The sequence below is a fragment of the Sus scrofa genome, chromosome 17 (genome assembly GCF_054392235.1).
Source record: "Sus scrofa isolate SSC_HxYL_T2T_F1_AM1 chromosome 17, Sscrofa_HxYL_maternal_Yorkshire_Landrace_v2.0, whole genome shotgun sequence".
Classification (NCBI taxonomy): domain Eukaryota; kingdom Metazoa; phylum Chordata; class Mammalia; order Artiodactyla; family Suidae; genus Sus; species Sus scrofa.
In genome coordinates, this window is record NC_139399.1 from 29317857 (window position 1) to 29338563 (window position 20707).

Consider the following 20707-nt stretch of genomic DNA (forward strand, 5'->3'; position numbering starts at 1 on the left):
CTCACCTTTGGCATATAGAAGTTCCAGGGCTAGGGGCCTAATCGGAGCTGCAGCTGAAGCCTATGCCACAGCCACAGCAATAACGGATCTGAGCCAAATCTACACAGCAACTTATGGCAACACTGGATCCTTAACCCACTGAACGAGGCCAGGAATTGAACCCACATCCTCACAGAGACTACAGCAGGTCCTTAACCCGCTGAGCCACAATGGGAACTCTGAGATAGTTTAACTCAGTTAAGCAGTATGTTCCAGTTGCTACAATGCAGTGAGTAAGGGCTTGGAGTTCCTGTTGTGGCTTAGTGGGTTAAGAATCCAACTGGTATCCATGAGGATTCGGGTTTGATCCCTGGCCTTGCTCAGTGGGTTAAGGATGCAGAGTTGCTTCGAGCTGTGGTGTAGGTCACAGATGGGATCCCACTTGCTGTGACTGTAGGCCGGCAGCTGCAGCTTTGATTTGACCCCTAGCTTGGGAAAATTCCACATGCCGTGGATGCCACCCTAAAAAGACAAAAAAATAAAATAAAATCAAAAATCAAAAAAATTAAAATGAAGTGAAGGCTGGATTCCCGGGGGATCTCTTAAGACTTTGGCAAGCAAATCCCTTTTGAGACTTCAACTCCCCAAACCTGTGCAAGAAATTCTCCATGAGAAGTCAGCCATCCTCACTAAGCATCCAAGGAGAAAAACCAGGGAACATCTGCCTTCAGTAATCTCCCCTTCAGCTATGATAGATCTTAGGTCAATAATCCAGTCTCCACATAATTCGTTTGGCCTCTGCTACATTGAACAATGCCTGGGAATGCCAGGGCAACTCCCTGGGCGGTGGGGGGGATGCCAGGAGACAGAAACCCTGGCAGAGAGGGGACTGGAGAGGTGAACAAAGACACTGCCCCCGGCCACATCGCCTGAGCCAAGAGGAAAGGCAAGCAAAGACACGATGAATAGCGGCCCACTTTCCCCTCTGCAACGTTTTAAAGAGGAGGTGGCAGACATGCTTCTTTACAGCTCAGCCCCCTTCTCGGCCTCCGGGAACCTTCACAAATGTGGTCTCTGCACCAGCAGAGTTTATTCCTCGGTCCCGTTTCTGTTTAAAGAGATAGAAAAATCCATCCCCTCAGGTTAGCATACTACTGAGATCCTTATCCACTGTATGTGTTTCATCCTCAAGCCATTCTTGACCTTGGGGACTCAGAGTCAGGAGTGTTTTGATACCAGATGTAACCCTTGGACTGGGTCAAAGATACCGCGGTGGGATGGGGGCGTGGGGAGCAGGAGGCGGGGGCGGGGGACAGCAGGAGTGCGTGTAGAAGCAGTGCACTGGGACACTTGCTCCAAAACTCCAAACATACCCAAGAATAACAAGAACATTAACCACTGACCCAAATGCTGGTGAAATTCTGTCTCCGCATCTCCCTCCACCAGTAAACATGAAAATGCTACCCCTGCAGGGGTGGATGGAGGAAGCCTCCAACCAGAGGTCCAGGGAGAATGAGAGCAGATGAGGAGCTGGTTTGGGAGAGAAATCCAGCAACTTCTACACTCTTCAATCACTGCAAAAATCCCCCCTACCCCCCAGTGACAACTACATACAGATATTTTTGGCTAGCTTGGAAAAGCAACAACAGACTTGCACTTTTCTCTTGGGGATCAAGACATCACATTTCAGAATGCCTTTTTGTCGCTTTTTCTTTGGCTGTCCCCATCTCTTCAGCCCCAACTCAAGTCCTCCTTCACTCCATATCAGACTCACTGGCCTTCTCTCTGTTCCTCAAATGAGCCAAGCCATCCTGTGGTCGGGACTATCGTACTTGCTGTTCCCTCTGCTAAAAGGTTCTTCCCCAGATAGTTACAGGTAGTCAAGTTTCACCTTCAATGTCACCTTCTCTGAAGGGTCTTTCCCAGCCACCTATCTGTAGGGCTACAAGCCCTATTCTTGCCCTGACTCAAGGCTAAAGAAAGAGCCTGAGATCTGTGACAAAGATCTCAGTGGTTTAACGGCTGGGGAGGCTTACATGTCTGAAGTAAGGTCACGGAGCAACACCCCACCAAGTGCAGCAGGTGGCGGGCAGGACATGTGGCAGTCTTCACTACCAGGGAAGAGTGAGCTTACCAGTTAGAGGGGGATGGACATCAGGTTGGCTCATTTGCTGCCAGGGAAGCCCGCAGAGAGGTGCACCCCTCACTGCTCCTTATATAAACTATGATAATGGAGATAGTTCTGATGCGAAGATTAAAACAATCATTAGCTGGGGCCAGGGTCAAGGACATAGGCATTTCCTGATTAGGCTCTATAATTAAGAGAGAAGGTCAGTCAGGGGCGCTGGGCATAGGTGAAGCAGGGGCTGCTGGAACAGGGGGCATGCAGAGAGCAAGAGAACAGCCATCCTGAGTGACCTGATAAACCACTATCTAATTGTTCCTGGCCACTCTCTCTGCCATTTTCTTCTTTTTCTTTTTAGCTATCACCATTCTCTGATGTGATTTTATTCATGTATGTATATATTGTTTATTTCCCCCCACACACACACATACCACTAGATGTACACTACAAGAGAACAGGTTCATGTCTGTCTTGTTCATGGCTCTCCTGTGCCTAGCATAGGGCTGACACTTGAAGACTGGATGGATGCATAAGTGGATGAATAAAAGACTTGAATGAAGGGAAGTGGGAAGGAGGGAGGAAGAAAGGGTAGGTAGGTAGGTGGGTGGATGAATGGAAAAATGGATGGATGGATGGATGGGTGAATGGGTGGATGGATGGATGGATATTATCAGTGATTTGGCTCAAGTATTTCATCCAGTTTGGTCAGATCTTTTGCTCCGTGGCCCATAAAGCAACAAACCCTGGACTTTGGGGCTATAACAAAAGCCAGAGCGGTCAATCAATTGAAGCTGTGATAAAGAAACCGAGACTTGTCTCCAGTTCTAAGTGAGAACTAGAACTAGAATCTACTCTCCTTCAAAACAGCACTTGACGTTGATGTGCTTTGATGTTTGATAAATATCCCATCATCACCTATTAGCCCCAAGTAGTAGGCTAGGAAAACTTTCCTGATGATTTAGCTTTTGGAAGATGGAAAACCTAAGCCGTGGGGAATGAAAATGAGTTGGGAATACCATCCTGGTTCAATTCCAGCCCCTGGAATTATCCCTCACTGAATTGTTAAGGGTGATGTTTCTATATTATGTTTCTCCTATTTATCTGTTTATTTGATTCTTTGTTTTAGAATAACCTCAACGTGGAAAGTGCCTCTACATCAGAAACCAGCTCTCCTCTCTCCAAAGAAGCGCCAGGCAAGCATTTGGACCACCAGGCTGCACACCAACCCTTCCCTAGACAGAAATTCCAGCAAGAGGCTGGGCATCCTTCACTGCAAAGAGATGGCCCCAGATCTTTTCTCCTTGATCTACCAAACTTTCCAGATCTTTCCAAAGCTGATATCAATGGGCAGAATCCAAATATCCAGGTAAATCTTGGCAACTGAAAAGTGAAAGAAAGTGAAACAGACCTTGTCTTTGTTTCCTGATCTGATTCCAAAGCACCTTCAGCCTTACCTCACATTCTCCTTAACCTCGTAATGAGTCTTGTTATGTAATCCTGTTATGTTATCTCTGGAAGAACAGTGTTGTATTTCGTCTGTGTAATACCCTGGATTGTGAGATGCATCATTATTTCATGAACCACTGAGAGAAGAAAACACTTTTAATAAGAGTATAACACACCAGGAGTTCCCATGGTGACTCAGTGGGTTAAGACACAGGTTCGATGCCCTGACCTCGCTTCAATGGGTTAATGATCCTGCATTGCCACAAGCTATGATGTAGAATGCAGAGGTGGCTCAGATCCTGTGTTGCAGCTGCAGTTCTGATTTGCCCCCTAGCCTGGGAACTTCCATATACTGCAAGTGTAGCCATAAAAAAAAAAAAGAAAAAAAAAAGAGTATGACACACCAATAAATATAAGATACATCTTGACCCTAGAGATGTTGAAATGTCCAAACAAAATAATATGCCCTGAAATTGATGAAATATGATAGTTATAGGAAAGGGCCAATCTAACAGGTAAGTGAGGAGGTAAATTATAGTGTGATTTCAAAGATGCTCAGGAAGCCATGGTCTCTTAAATTCCCCTCCAGCTTGCCTCAGACTCCAGATATTCCTTTAGGAAATGATAACACTTCAGGTGTTCTAAAATGTAAATAACAGATTAAAAAATGTTTGAGGAATTCCCATTATGGCTCAGTGGTTAATGAATCCGAATAGGAACCATGAGGTTGCGGGTTCAATCCCTGGCCTCACTCAGTGGGTTGAGGATCTGGTGTTGCCGTGAGCTGTGGTGTAGGTCGCAGACTCGGCTCAGATCCTGCGTTGCTGCGGCTCTGGTGTAGGCCAGCAGCTACAGCTCCGATTCAACCCCTAGCCTGGGAAACTCCATATGCCGTGGGTGCGGCCCTAGAAAAGACAGAAGACAAATAAAAATAAGTAAAAATAAAAAATGTTTGATAAGAGGAGGAGAGGTGAGAACAGAAGTTCCTAGGGGAGAGAAGAAGACGGATCACTAGGATGGGATGGGGTGAAGTTGAAGGAAATGGGAGGTTAGGGAAAGGGGTGGCTGAGATTGAGAGTAAGAACTCTCATCTACACTGAGGTAGTACAGTTTGCAAAGTGAGGGCTAATCCGATTTGACCCTCCCAACACCCTCATGATGGACATGAACCATGTGTCATACTTCCGTTATGATCAATAATGCAACAGATTCCAAGAAGTTACCATTTGGTTTGCCCAAGGTCACATGGCTAGTTCACAGTGGTTGAGTCTCAAACCCAGGCTCTCGGGCTCCCAAGAATACTTACTCTACCATTCCATGTTAGAGAGACAAACTCCTCGTTTTGAATTTTGCTTGTTACCTCCTTTTGTTTCTTCCCAGAGATGGTCGCCATGGTGGCTGGGGGAGGCTCTCCCCCCAGGCAGCCCTGGCCCCCAAGCAGTCCTATCCTCGTATGCCTGCCTGCATCCTTTTCTCACTTTTATTTTTTTCTTTTTAGGGCTGCTCCTGTGGCATATGGAAGTTCCTAGGCTAGGGGTCAAATCAGAGCTAAAGCTACTGGCCCATGCCATAGCCACAGCAGCTCGGGATCCTAGCCATGTCTGTGGCCTACACCACAGCTCATGGCAATGCTGGATCCCTGACCCACTGAGTGAGGCCAGGGATCAAACCCACATCCTCATTTGGATTTGTTTCTGGTACACAATGGGAACTCCCCGCTGCTTTTGTACTTTTAAGCTCTGTTCTCAACTCCTTTCACTGGGGGAAGAATGGCTCATCCTTATTCTTCCTCTGTGCCTCAAATTCCCATTAGTTTCCATAGCAGAAACTAAACCTGACCTTGGGGCAATTGATCCCTAATTAAGTTAGTCATCTTTCTCTCACTCAAGATTAACTCTCTCTGCATGATACTCTTTTAGATCAGATTTCCTTGCACAGAGTTGTTTTGCTCCTAACACTGGTGTTTTGGGGGCTACTGAAAATCCCTTAGAATACACCTCAGTTAGAATACATCCACCAGGAGTTCCCATCGTGGCTCAGTGGAAATGAATACGACTAGGAACCATGAGGTTGCAGGTTTGATCCCCGGCCTCACTCAGTGGGTTAGGGCATTGCTGTGACCTATGGTGTAGGTTGCAGACGTGGCTCAGATCCTGTATTGCTGTGGCTGTGGTGGAGGCCGGCAGATGTAGTTCCAATTTTACCTCTAGCCTGGGAACCTCCATATGCCTTGGGTGTGGTCCTAAAAAGCAAAATAAATAAATTAAAAATAAATTAAAAATAAAAATTAAAAATCGTTGCAATTCTCACTTAAAATTAAAAATAATGAAAAATATATAGATATTAAAAAAAAAAAAAAAAGAATACATCCACCAGCCCCCATCGGGAATAAAATGCCCTGTTAGCTTAGAGGAAGTTAGGAAATGTAAGTTCGTCTCCCTCCAGGAAATGACATAGGTGTGAAGATCTTGGCTACCGCCTAAGGCCGTGCCAGAAGCACGGTGGAGGCAGAGGGAGGAAAAAAAGCACTGTGTTCCATGAGTAGCTGGAATCATTGGGAAGATTTGAGCAGGGCAGTGTTGTAGGTACAGAAGTGAAAAATGTTTCAGAGGTCGCTCTGAAAATCCATGTGCTGAAATCACTGCACCCACCCATTAATATTTCTGATAGGTCTTATATTCCAATTGGTTAACTGGAAAAAACGGGCCTCTGGTTCCACTGCCTTCTATGCAGGAAAGTTGCTAAGTGCCTAAGGCTCCACCTAGAATCGAATTTCTCACAGAATTTCTCAGGATCCCCTTTCTCTCTCCCAGATAAATCCGTTGGTCAAGAAGTCCCCACACCCAACTTGGGCCTTTTTTTTTTTAATTTTTTAATTTTTTCTTTCAGGCTGCACCTGCAACATATGGAAGTTCCCAGGCTAGGGGTTGAATTGGAGCTGCAGCTGCCAGCCTACGCCACAGCCACAGCAACGCAGGATCTGAGCCATATCTGTGACCTACACCACAGCTCATGGCAACACCAGATCCTTAACCCACTAATAGAAACCAGGACTCAAACCCACAACCTTGTGGATACTAGTCAGGTTCACAACCCATCAAGCCACACGGAAACTCCCACTTGGGCTTTTTTAAAACATGAACCTCAATGTCAGGGGGGAACCGGGGGAACTGTGGTGCAAAGGCACCTGAGTTGGGATCAGAGCTGGGAAACCCACATGGAGCGCTGAGCCCTCCCCAGCTCATGTGATGGATTTGTGCCTGAGCTCAGGAAAGCCCCCAGCTTGCCATCCATTTCTCATCAAAATAAACTGTGCTGTTGAGCCAGATGCGAGGTGAAGAATGCTTGGGAACCATTCCGCTGGGCTTCCTGAGGGGCAAGAGGGCTATTGGCTTTTATGGGTATGGAGAGAACGGTAAAGTGAGACAAGGGAACAGAGACTGAGTGGAGGCTGAGTTACAAAAAGACCATACTTGAGACTCTCTGACAAAGCCCCCTGGACTTTGATCAATTGCAGCTTCCCTGTGTGTCATCACAAAGGACGGCTGTGGAGAAGGTACCAGTGGAAATGGCCCTGTCCCCTCTGAGCCCACAGCCACCTTTTTATACAGACTTCTAACAGGTGCAGAGCAATCACCAGCTTTATCTTTGCTCTGTTTTCACTCTGCCCCAGCACAGCAGGAAGCTGGCCTCCAGGTGCTGCTTCCTAAAGGGATGCCTTGGAGCCCAGGTTGGAAGGGGACCAGGCCACTCCTTGTGAGGTCCCTATATTTCTCTTGACTTACCCTTTGGGCAGAAGCAATCACTATAACTCCCAAGAGTATAGCTTTCCCCCTAACTCCAAATATAAGCAGTTCCTGGCAAAATGGACTCCATCAAAGTCAGAGACACTGAAAGACCTGGCTGGTGCTGTCCTGTTGCCCTCTGGCTGGTTGGGTCATTCTTTTTCTACTTTGCACAAGCCCTGTGTCTGTCAACCTCCTGCAGGCAGTCAGAGGAGTAGGGAAACTTGTGTTTTACTGATCCAATGGCCTACTGGCCTTAGAGAGAGGGATGCTGAGCTGCGTTTCTAGCCTTCTCTTCTGGAAGACCCTAAAAGGTGAATGTCAGTCCCTCAGAAAGAAGTTCAAAGACTGACCCAGCTGCTTCCCCTGGGAGCCCCAGCCCCAGGTCTGTGTATGAGTGTGTATGTGAGACACACACACACACACACACACACACACACACACACAGATCTGGCCACCGTAGCCTCATGCCCCCTTGCACTGGAGTAAACTAGTTCCCCAGTGGTCCTTTAAAAGATGAGGTGTTTCTAAAGGGGAGTGACGGTTTCCATTTTGGCAGCCCTCACCCCTTCATTAGAGTGCTGCTCTTTAGTTAAAATCCACTGGTTTGACACAGGCCCAATTCAGCCAAGCAGACAGGCCCCCCGCCCCGGTCACCATGGGCCATCAAAGCATTTTCTCTACCTGGGGACTGGAGTCACAACAGGTGAAGATGCATCAGTGGGTCCACTTCTGCTGCCAGAGCCCCTGGCTTCCTCTCCCCTCCTCAAGCCCTGGCAACCTGCCCCCAGCTCCAACCTGGTTATCCCTCACCTGAGCGGAGGAGCTGGACAGGAACTTGATACTCTTCTCTCTGCACCTACACATCCCCACCCCACACTTCTGGAAGCACATCCCACACTTCGGGTCTGGGCTCTGCTGTCACCCCCACCAAATAGCCCACGCCTTGCCGGAGTGCCAATGCTGAGTGCTTGGGCCTCTTGACTTTTAGGAAGGGAAATCCTTACAAAAGCCCACCTTTGTAGAGTTGATTTTTTTTTCTAAACCCTTTAAGCCAGGTGGCCTCTGTCCCAAGTGGATCAGGCCCTCCCTCCATTTTAAGGCTGGCTTCAGGCTGTGGAAGTGAGGTATGGGGGTTGGGGGGGGGCGGTGGGAACACAACAGCTATGCACAAAATAGAAAGAAATCGCCTCCAACTCCCAAACCCAATCTCCATATTAAATTTAAAACAAAACTGAGAAGTTGGGTTTTGGAAACACATAAATAAATCAATCAATCTCTCCGGAAAGAAAGTAAATCCCCCAGGACAAGTTAAATTTGAACTTTTAGTATCCTTGGCTGGGCTTTTTTTGAGTCTGCAGCTGATGGTCAGATAGCAAAGACAAAAATCTCTAAAATAAACTCATTATTAGGCTCACTGCATCGATTCATTACCACGGTAGCTATTCACTACCAAATAGTTCTCTTTTCTGGATCCATCTGAGATTTGTATTCATTTCAACCAATATATTTATTTCTTTTCTTCCACTGAGGGAGACTTAAAAATAGTCTTCTCAAGGCCTTTTTTTCCCCTTGCACAGGCTTATTTACATGGCCACAGGCCTCTTGATACAATCACATGAGTTGGCCAGGCTACAGGTGAATATACATGCTTCTCTTTCTGATTTCTCCTCCATCTTTTTTCCTTAAATACTTTTGGAACAGCAAGTCTGTGGGCAGGTAAGAATCAACACATTCCTGTGCTCAAGACATGGACCCACAAACTCCTGGGGATGGGCTCATAGTGGCAGATTCTTGTGGGAGCTCTGCTGTCCCCATCATGAGCTGGAGCCCACTGACCTGGGCTTGGGGTCTGGCACCACCACTTCATGCAGGTCCCTGGACCCCTCTATGCTTCAATTTCCCCTTCTGTAAAATGGGAATGATCGCACAACCTGTGAGTCCTTTTGCCCTACAAGCCTCCGTAGCAGTAGCGTTGTTGTGAGGATTAAACAAGATCATCCGAGTGAAGCACTTAGCATGGGGACAGATAGAGGGTAAGCTTCCCCAGACCAGTGGCTGCTGGTTGGTGACGACAGTCTGGATGAAGATGACATAGGAAACACATATAAAATCGTTAAGAATCAGAAGTCCTGGGAGTTCCCGCTGTTGTGCAGTGGAAACGAATCCAACTAGGAACCGAGATTGAGGTTCGATCCCTGGCCTCGCTCAGTGGGTTAAGGATCTGGTGTTGACGTGAGCTGTGGTGTAGGTTGCAGATGCGGCTCGGATCCCATGTTGATGTGGCTGTGGTGTAGGCCAGCAGCTGTAGCTCCTATTTGACCCCTAGCCTGGAAACCTCTACAGTCCACAAGTGCAGCACTTAAAGGCAAAAAAAAAAAAAAAAAAGAATCAGAAGTCCTGGTTTGGATTCCAGCTCTTCACCTTCCTTGCTTTTCACCCCAGGAACATGAATTCTCCAGGCTAGTGTCCATACCTGAAATTTGGGTTTAACTTGTATAGAATAAGCAATGAGATCTGAACAAGCAGGCAGCAAGTTTCAAAGCACTAACCACAGTTACCTGGAGCTGCCAGAGCTATTTTTCAAGCATCGGTGGGTCTGAGAGGGAGGGATTATGTGTCTTCCTAGTCCTTTGTGTGCTTTCTCAGCAATTGTCAAGGAAGGAGTGGTACGTAATCCAAGGCCAAACCCTCCACGCAAGACTATCTTTCTGTCCCTGGATGCTCTGTGCTTTTGAAGAATCAGTTCACCTCCCAGAGCTCATTGTCCTCTCTGGGAAATAAATACGAACACAAATCTGCCTAGACGCCACAGCTCTCAAGGCTTAGAGGACCAAAGAGAAGATTCTCCAGTGTTCAGAAGGTGCAGCCTTCTTTATTATCAGTGTCTTTAGTTTATCATCAATTAGACTAAGAATCATGTTAGTTTCCCAGTGGAAAATGTTTTTCAGAGCAAGAGTAAACAGCCTGTTTCCAATAAATGTTTAAATTATCAAGAGGAAGCAGGAAGCTGGTAATAATTGCAAAGGATCTTATCCTCCTTTCCCAATTTTGGGTGGTATTCTCCAAATTGGCACCTATTCTAGATTCTCTTTCTTGGGAACTGATGAGGTTCTGCCAGAAGTTGGACTTGGGTTTTTTGGAAAAGTGCCTTTCTTTTTTTTCTTTCTTTTTTTTTTTTTTTTGCCTTATGTCTTTTTGAGGGCCACACCCGCGGCATATGGAGATTCCCAGGCTAAGGGTCTAATCGGCACTGTAGCCGCCAACCTACGCCAGAGCCACAGCAACGCAGGATCTGAGCCGAGTCTGTGACCTACACCACAATTCATGGCTAAGCCAGATCCTTAACCCAATGAGCGAGGCTAGGGATTGAACCCTCAACCTCATGGTTTCTAGTCGGATTCGTTTCCACTGCGCCATGACAGGAACTCCAAGTTGTCTTTCTTTTACTGTCTCGACTCATGGTGTGGAAAAATCCAGAAGAAACAAATGCACTAAGATGCTTCAATTATGTGTATTAAGGCAAGATGGTAAGATCTAGATCTGTCAGCTTAGAAATCTGCTGTGCTCCCTCCCACACCTTCAGCTCATCACACCAGTTATTGTTGAAGACATTTTTATGAACAGATTCTTTGATGCTAAAGAACATGTAAATAAAATAAGAGCAACAGGAAACATAAAACTAAGCCCCACCACTCAAGACTCATGAGCATGCTCGTTAAGTCTTTTTAATTGGATGCCTATGAAATTTCAGGTTCAAGATTAGATTTCTCCTTCTGATTATCAGTGTGAGGTTTCCATATTATTAACTGCAGGGAAGGGTGGATCCTAAGGTTTGTGTGGTTTTTGTTTTGTGTGTTTCTTGTTTTGTTTTTGTTTTTAATTCAGTTGGAGCATGGCTAGAAATTAAAGGGGGGAAAGAAACCTCTAAGCTGATGAGATTTAGTCATCGATAGAGTTTTTGGAATAAATTTGTATTTTGCTACTCTTTGCCTGGCCGGGCAACACATCTATTTTGTTTGGATCAGAGCAGCAGTTTGGAGAGAGGGAAAAAAAATCATATTGACGGTAATAGCTTAAAACATGAAATTGTTTTTATTCCCAGCTTAGAGAAATTGCAGGGCACGTTTTGTTTAGGCAATCCCTTTGACTCCAGTCTGAATACAAATGGAAGACCAAAACCGTCCAGCCTGTTCCCCCTTATCTCCTACCCGAGACTGATTTCATTACCATAATTGCAGGCTTGCCTGGCTCTTGGCAACAGCCCCCCTCCAAGACCCTCAAAAGCCTTGCAGACCAATGGTTGCGGCTCAGTTGTTCCATCTGCAGGTCCAGGAGGACGGGCTGCGGAGGAGAAAGGTTTCTGCCTTCAAAGCTCAAGCTTGGTCGCGTCACCACCCAGCCGTGTGCTCCTTCCACGCCTGTCCTCACAGGGTTGCACGTGGGCCCCAGTCACCATCCCTCCAGCAAACAGCAGTGATATAAGACATGCTGTAATTCTCTTCTCCTCTGCCTTCTTTTACTTTGGGGGGAAATTACTAAAAGTTCCATAATTATTTCTAAATATGCAAGGGATGCTTCTGAGGCTGGGATCACAATGGTGGCAGGGAAGAAAGCCAGTGGGGCCCTTCTAGGCATCCCGTACCAGAGGAAGAGGTGCACTCTGAGACTAAAGGCCACCCCCTTGACCTTGTGTCTGGACCACCTAAGGCCACAGCAGGGCAGGCCCACCACCAGCTGGGCCACTTCCTTGGAATGTCGAAACCAGTAGAATTCAAACCTCCTTATTCCTAAGACAAAAGGAAGGGGCTGTTTGTCTCAGGATTTGGCATGACCCAGTACAATTTGGCAGAGAATCCCGGCAAGACTCTCAGATGTCAGGTTGGGGCAAAACTGGAAAAGCAACTGCCCGGTACATCTTGCGCTGATTACTTGGAGTGCATGTTTCTGATTCATTTGCACATAACTCATCCAGGGGGTGTTGCAAGAGCTATGTGATGGCCAAAGGAACCTAAGAAGTCTTTTATTATGTTTTTTAAACAAGTTTCTCTATGTTGATTGTCTCTTGGAGCCAAGAAGCTGCATTCTTTCAGCCCTGTGACTTCCAGACTAGGCTCCATAAATCCAAGAGCAAGTTCTGACCTTGGCACTGGAACGATCTGCTCTGACCCTGAGGGTCCGTTGAGGAGTGTGCACTGGGTCTGGACTATCAGATGAGGGAAAAATCACAGCTGTGAAAGTCTGGACCTCAAGGACCTTGTGTTCACATCTCTACACAGCCTGTGGCTTCCAGCCCCTGCCAGCATTGGTGGCCTCTTTGCTCACTGGGTCACATGAAGGGATGGAACCTCCATGACTGACTGACAGAGAGGCAGTATAGCAAAGTTGGTCAGGATATGGGCTCTGGAGCTGGACTACCCATGGCTGCCAGTTTCTAGCTGTGTGACCTTAGGCAAGTTGTTAACTTCTCTGTGCGTCAGTGTTTCCTGTCTAGAAAATGCTGTCTGCTGCTGTCTAGCAATGGCCCTGAAACAATAGCTTGAAGCTACAACCACTGGCCTAGTCATGGTCCTGTGGGTAAGGAATCTGAGCAGGACTCAGCTGGGAGAGCTTGTCTCTGCTCCACCTGGTATCAGCTGAGATGAACCAGCTGGGCTGGAGGATCCAAGATGGCACCATGACAGGGGCTTTTGAGCTGGCCATTGACTGAGGAGCCTTTGTCCTCCACAAGGCCTCCCTCTTCACATGATCCTTTTGTTCGCAGTTGTCTAGGCTGGGCTTCCCTACGTCACACTAGGAACATTCCAAGAGACTGAAAATGTAAACTTCAAGACCTCATAAGACATGTCACACTATCACACCTACCACATTCTACTGGGTAAAAGGAGTCACCAGGCCAGCCCAGGTTGAAAGGGAGGGGAAGTTAACCCTGCCTCTTGATAGGAGGTGTGGGACACACATAACAAGAAGGAGAGGAATTTCCCTGGGCCATCTTTGCAGATCATCAACCACAAGGGCCAGTCAGTAGTACCAACCTTATAAGCTTGTTCTGAGGATTAAATAAATTAATATACATAGAGCCTTGAGAACAGTGCCTGGTACAGAATTAGTACTCAGTAAGTGTCCCCTTGAAGAACATACATAGTGCATGTTTACTCCTTGAATTAAAGACTCCCCAGCAATGTGGTCCTTCGTAAATCAGTGTCCCTACAGATGCATTGCCTCCTCCCAACCCCAAGGCCCTTGTGCCTTTCCTGTGGGGAATCCCGGAATCTTTCCTGATCTGTGTTGCCAGGCAGCCTCAGCTTTCCTCCAAGAGGGATGCATCCATCATTCCCCTCCACTCTCCCTGACTTTCTTCCAAGGGTCATCCAGCTTGGAGGCTGTTGATTCCTCATTGACCCTGGCCTGTTCTGAATTCTTCAGGTCACCATAGAGGTGGTGGACGGTCCTGAATCTGAAGCAGATAAAGATCAGCATCCGGAGAATAAGCCCAGCTGGTCAGTCCCATCCCCTGACTGGCGGGCCTGGTGGCAGAGGTCCTTGTCCTTGGCAAGAGCCAACAGCGGGGACCAGGACTACAAGTACGACAGTACCTCAGATGACAGCAACTTCCTCAACCCCCCCGGGGGCTGGGACCATCCGGCCCCAGGCCACCGGACTTTCGAAACCAAAGAGCAGCCAGAATATGGTGAGTTGACCACCCAGTGATATAAAGTTGGTGGGGAGAATAAATGAGGATGAGAAGGCCCAATGGACATGGAGCCAAGCAAAACCCAGTTTACAGTGTGTGGCTTGGGGTCTCTGACGAGGTGTACCTCGTAAAAACTCCATCCACAGGAGCCCCAAGAGGCAGGAGCAGCCACAGTTTTCTGGAAAGACTGTAATTTTAAAATAATACCAGTTATGCTAAGGGAGAACTCTTTTTTTTGTCAGTGGTCTTTGAGGATCTGCCTTATTCCCCTCCCCCGATTTTCTTTTTTTTTCCAAAAAATGAAGAAATCACCAAATAAACTTCCTCTTAGAGTTGACTGTAAAAGATCATATTGAAAATCAGTTTTGTGACAGAGATGTTCCCAGCTGCCTCCTTGTTTGATGTTGGCAGTGGCATGGCCCTTGGGAACCATTGTGTGTCACATGTGCACAAGTTGTCAAATCGAGGCCTCCCCACCAATAAATTTCAAGACCTCAAATTGACATAGTTTCCCATGCTTTTAGAGTAGGATAGGTGAGCTAGCAAACAATTTCTAAGTTCAATGACTTAAAGTAATGAGAGTTCATTTCTCACTTAAGCTGAGATGGGAGACAGGGTCAGGGCAATTCGGATCCCCTCAGTCATTCAGGGACCCAGGCTCCTTCCAGCTTGAAGCTCCACCAGCTGTGAGGGCCTGAGGATTATCCAGTCTAGCAAACAAGTAGAAATACAGAGCCTGGAAAAGGCACACACACACTCTTATCCCCCTCAGCATGGAGATGACACGCATCACATCTGCTGAAATCCTATTGGCCGGACCTCATCATATGGCCCCACAGAGATGCAAGGGAGGCTGGGAAATGTTTTCTGTGTGTCCTAGATGAAGAGGAAACTGGGAAAGCATCTGGGCAGGCTTTGTAGGGAATCAGGCAGTGTGCCTTGATATCACACAAACGCATCCACCATGGTGAAGTTCCTGTCATTCACCATCAGTGAACTTAGGAGCAACCACTATATGACGAAGATGACTTGTCCAGCACCATTTGCATTCTTACCCTTACCCCTGTTTTTCGGCAGAAAGACCCATTGTATATTATTTCTGCCTGCTAATAGATGATCCTAGGCAACTTCAAAAAGAGTATGACAAGCGGGAGAAAATGACTTCCCTGGTGGCCTAGCAGTGAAGGAGCTGGTGTTTCACTGCTATCACTTGGATTCAGTCCCTGGCCAGCGAACTTCTGCATGCCGTGGGCGGGGCCAAAAAAAAAGAGTAAGACATTTTTTCCCCCCCAGCCACATCATTCAGTTATTCAACTGACACTGAACATATCTTATGCCCCTCACTATGCTAGGTGCTGGGAATTCAAACAGCCCTTTCCTAAAGAAGATATTATAATCTGTGGACAAAAGGAGAAAAATTAACTGCTAGAGCAAAAGAGAGCCATGGTAGAGATACACAGCAAATGCTAGGGGAGCAGAAAGAGAGCTCCCAGACCCCTCCCCCACAAGAGGCCCATGAAACCTTCCCCTTTCCCAGAAGGACAGGCAATAGTAGCCAACCTTTCTATAGCACTTGCCTTCATAGCAGCTCTCATATATCAGCTCATTTAATCAGCTCACTGAGGCAAGGACCCCATTTTAAGATGGGGAAATGGAAGCCTGGAGAAGTTAAGCAACTTTGACGTCAAGGGACCTAGAATTCATCTCAGACCCTCTAAGTCCAAAGTCTGTCCTCCTAACCACTAGGTTAGTCTGCCTCTCTGGGAAGAGAAAAAAAAAAAAAAAATAGCACATCTTTTAGGACAGTAGCACAGATCTAGAAAGGGATAGTTTGATTGGAAGGCAGGAATGGGAGGGGAAGTCCAGGGCTGAACTGAATTGTTGAACAACAGAGGCACAGAGGATCCCTGGGTGCCAGTCTGACATTGCACAGCTGCAGCTTCACCTGTCTGCCCCACCCACACAGAACGTCGTCTCTCTGAGTGGGTGGGACTCAGACCCTTGACTTCAGAAGCCCTCAGTTGCATGTTAAATTTAACACCCATCTTGGGCCCGGGGCCCCTTTCCTATATACCAGTTGTTCTCAAGGTATGGTCCCCAAGCCAGTCGATCAGCATCACCAGAGACAATGATAGAAATTTTAAGACCCCACTGCGGCCCTACTGTATCAAACACTGAAGGGTGGATCCCAAAATCTGTTTGAACAAGCGCTCTTGATCTGGAATAGGGGTATACAAATCACCAGTGAGGTCTAGGCATCAGTGTTTCTTAAAGCTCCAAGGGTAACTCCATTGTGCAGCCCAGATCAAGGGCCTCGGCTGTCTTTCTCCTAAATCAGAATGTGCTGGAGTGAGATATGGAGGCTTTCTTTGCTCCTTTCTTCCTTCTTCCTTTCTTTCTTTCTTTTCTTCACTCAAGGTCGAGAGGTGATTCTCATGCTCACTGAAGTATGAAGCCCACAACTTAGACACAACTTTTTCATCTAAAGCTTTAAGAAATTTATTCTGCAAAGGTTATAACATTAAGAACACCTCCTCCAGGAGTTCCTTCTGTGGGGCAGTGGGCTAAGGATCCAGCATTGCTGTAGCTGTGCAAAGGTAAAAACCTCAGCTCAAATTTGATCCCTGGCCCAGAACTTCCATATGCTGCAGGTGTAGCCAAAAAACAAAAACAAAAAAAAAAACAAAAAAAAAAAAACAAAAAAAAAACCTACAAAAAACCAAACCAAAACAAACAAACAAAAAACCTCCTCCATTTCAATCTTGTTAGAATTTTCTTTTCTTTCTTTTTTTTTTTTTGGTTTTTTTTTTGTTTTTTTTTTTTTTTTTTGGTTTTGTGTCTTTTCTAGGGCTGCACCCAGGGCATATGGAGGTTCCTAGGCTAGGAGTCTAATCAGAGCTGTTGCTGCCAGCCTACGCCAGAGCCACAGCAACTCAGGAACTCAGGATCCACACCACAGCCACATCTGGGACCTACACCACAGCTTATAGCAATGCCAGATCTTTAACCCACTGAGCGAGGCCAGGGATGGAACCCGCAACCTCATGGTTCCTAGTTGGATTCGTTAACCACTGAGCCATGACAGGAACTCTGACATTAGAATTTTCTTCTGCAGGGGCAGTTACTATGGCTGCATCATCCATCTTCCGCCCCGCTTTCTAGACCTGCAATACCTGGGGTATAGGTTCCATCTGAATCTTACAGCAACCCTGGGCCATGGAGAAAGTCCCATCGTGGATGATTTTAGAGTCTTTCTTAGTAACGTCCCTGTCATTAGACTAGACATCAGGATGGCTGCTTTATAAAGGAAATGCTGTCCCTTATGATACCTCTAAAGCAGTGTGGGTGTTGCTAAAAGCAGCTTCTGATGCAGTGAATGTAGGAAAGGGACAAGAGCCCTAGTGAAGCTGACCCTGCTAGCCCTTAGACCGCACTTTGAGACTCTAAGCATGTATCTTACACACTACAGTAGTTCAGCAGCATTTCTTAGATAAGTAATGACTGCTTCTCGGTCTGGCTCACAGGGAACATGAGATTTCCAGAATTCCATCCAGCATCAGATGAGCTGAGTCCTCTTTTATTTCAATCCACAAGAAAGTATATGGAGTTCCCTGGTGGCTCAGTTGGTTAAGGATCTGGCATCGTCACTGCTGTGGCCAGGGAACTTCTGCAAATTGGAGGCACAACGTAAAAAACTCCAAGAGGAGTTCCCGTCGTGGCGCAGTGGTTAACGAATCCGACTAGGAACCATGAGGTTGCGGGTTCGGTCCCTGCCCTTGCTCAGTGGGTTAACGATCCGGCGTTGCCGTGAGCTGTGGTGTAGGTTGCAGACGCGGCTCGGATCCCGCGTTGCTGTGCCTCTGGCGTAGGCCGGTGGCTACAGCTCCGATTGGACCCCTAGCCTGGGAACCTCCATATGCCGCGGGAGTGGCCCAAGAAATAGCAACAACAACAACAACAACAACAACAACAACAACAACAAAAGACAAAAAGACAAAAGACAAAAAAAAAAAAAAAAAAAACTCCAAGAAAGTATAGAGCAATTGCTAAGTATTTATCCCTGTGTTGGGTGCTATGGAGAATACAAGGAGAAAATATATAACTCAAAAAAGTGGGGTTCATACAGTGGCAAAGCCATCACTGTATCTGAGGATCTGCTGTCTCACCTGAGACCAGCCAGAACTGCCAGAGAAACTGGGCTTAGGGCAGGATGTTGATCTCAAATTTTGAAGGTTGGATTTTTAATAAGAATTTAAATATTTGTGGCCAAAGAATATTTCAAAAAATCCTAGGTGAAATAAATAGAATGTAACAGCATCTTTAGAATAAATGATAAATATACAACAGAAGATAGACCTAATTTGTGATTGTGGGAGCATATAATGTGACCATGAGTCAGCTCAACTTTAGATCAAATTGTGTTTGAGATACTTAAGGTATCATTCAGGGCAAAGAAAGATATTTTTCTGTCAAATAGTAGCATGCCATTCCCAAGACTGTTCTGAATAACCTGCATAATGAAATCAGATGAACACTGCTTGGTGTAACCTGGGCTGGGACTCGGTTCTTTGCAATTTTCTGATAGGTCATGGTCCTTTTTTTTTTTTTTTTTTTTTTTTTTTTTTTTTTTTTTTTGTCTTTTTAGGGCCTCACCCATGGCATATGGAAGTTTCCAGGCTAGAGGCCCAATCGGAGCTGTAGCTGCCAGCCCACACCACAGCCACAGCAACGCCAGATCCGAGCCACATCTTGGACCAACACCACAAGTTAACATCAGCACGGGATCCTTAACCTACTGAGCAAGGCCAGGGATAAAACTCATGTCCTCATGGTTACTAGTTGGGTTTGTTACCACTGAACCATGACTGGAACTCCAATAATGACCACTTTAAAATTTCAAATGACATCCTTGAAACCCAGCTCTCAGCTCACTGCCCTGTGGATTGTTCTCTGCCCTCCGAGCTCTTTGATGTCACAGATAGGGGCTGTCAAAGCATCACGCGAATGTTCGCAGGGACTGTCTTTGTTGTCATCTTCATTCTGCCACTCGAGTTCATCTTCTGCTCTGAGCCACACTCCCTAGTAGGTGAGCAAATCAGAACAGGATGGTTTTATTAGTGTAGAAAAGAATACTGCCCTCAAAACTTGGTCCTCCCAATCAGGAATTCCTTTTCGATCCTTTAAACACATTAAACAAATAGAAATCCCCTCCAGGTGGGGCTTGTCTGGGACGTTCATCTGGGGTTGTATGCTATAGAGGCTTCCAGGTAGTGGGGTTGGTGTACCCAGTGTTCCCCAAGAGGTCGTTTCATTTCACTGCTGGCCAGTAGAAATGATTAGCTGCATGACAGTCTAAATGCTCTATGCCTAACTGGGGGGATGGGGAACCAGTATGTTTTAAGAGTTTGGAAAAAAAAATGGCTTTGTGAGTATTTAAAACAAAGACATGGAGAATGCCACTTACCGAAGGAATAAACCCTTCATGGTTCCCGAGCCTGCTTGCCATCTAGAGAGAATGTTATGGGAGGATTTTTATGGTGTATTTGCAACAATCAGCTTTTAGTGCTTAAGAAACCACCCCTGGGAGTTCCTGTTGTATCTCAGTGGGTTAAGAACCCCACTAGTATCCATGAGGATGCAGGTTCTATCCCTGGCCTCGCTCAGTGGGTTAAGCATCAGTGAGCTGCCATGTAGGTAGCAGATGCGGCTTAGATCCCACGTTGCTGTGGCTGTGGCATAGGTCTGAATCTCCAGCTCTGAAGATTCGACCCCCAGCCTGGGAACTTACTTATGCCACGGTGCTGCCCTAAAAAGACAAAAAAAAAAAAAAAAAAGAAGAAGAAGAAGAAGAAGAAAGAAAGAAAGAAGCAAAAGAAAAGAAATGACCTCTAAAACGTAGTGGCTTTGAAAAACAAATGTATTCTCTCTCTAGAGTCTGCAGGCTGGGGCTGCATGGTCTAGCATGGCTTCATTCAGAATGATAGGGTCCCAGCAGGACAGTATCCCTGGCCCTTCACAAGGCGTTTAAAGAGTTCCCTATGGCAAAAAGACAAGCCCAAATGCATAAGCCCTTTTCCAGCCTCCTTTTGCATCTTGTTTTCTATTTTCCCATTGGCCAAAGCAAATCACATGGCCGAGGCTAGAGTCCATGTGAAAGGGTGGTAACCAAAGGGTGGATATAAGGAAAAGAATTATGGAAGTCATTTTTCACACAATCTGACAGAGTAGTGGCATTCAATAATTTAGATCCAAGAAGCTAAAACAGGAAATTACCTCATGCAGAGATTCCAAAATGGTGCATTTAATGCTAAAATATCAAAGCTCAGATATGGTGTTTCCCAACATTAGCTCTCTATTTTACTGCAACAAGAAGGAATGGTTGCAAGAGATTTCTAGATGGTTGGGCCCCGTTGCTGCTGCTTCTTCTCTCTCTCTTTTTTTTTTTCTTTGCTTTTTAGGGCAGCATCCACGGGCCCCATTGCTGCTGCTTCTTCTTCTTCCTCTTCTTCTTCTTCTTCCTTCTTCTTCCTTCTTCTTCCTTCCTCTTCCTCTTCCTCTTCCTCTTCTTCTTCTTCTTCTTCTTCCTCCTTTGCTTTTTAGGGCAGAACCCATGGGTATATGGAAGTTCCAAGGCCAGGGGTCAAATTGGAGCTGTAGCCACTGGCCTATACCACAGCT

The 20707-nt window shown here is 46.3% G+C and overlaps 2 protein-coding genes across 9 annotated transcripts in view; one reads left to right on the forward strand and one right to left on the reverse strand.

The window, feature by feature from the left end:
* The window catches only part of ISM1 (isthmin 1), an 84616-nt gene that overhangs the window by 51649 nt on the left and 12260 nt on the right, over nt 1–20707 (forward strand). For both annotated transcript variants that reach the window (XM_085003126.1, XM_001925000.6), the window contains 2 exons: nt 3231–3470; nt 13762–14026. In XM_085003126.1, coding sequence (XP_084859252.1) covers nt 3231–3470; nt 13762–14026 — 505 coding nt within the window. The remainder of the gene's footprint in view (nt 1–3230; nt 3471–13761; nt 14027–20707) is intronic.
* The window catches only part of TASP1 (taspase 1), a 392837-nt gene that overhangs the window by 37823 nt on the left and 334307 nt on the right, over nt 1–20707 (reverse strand). The gene's annotated exons all lie outside the window — the stretch shown is intronic.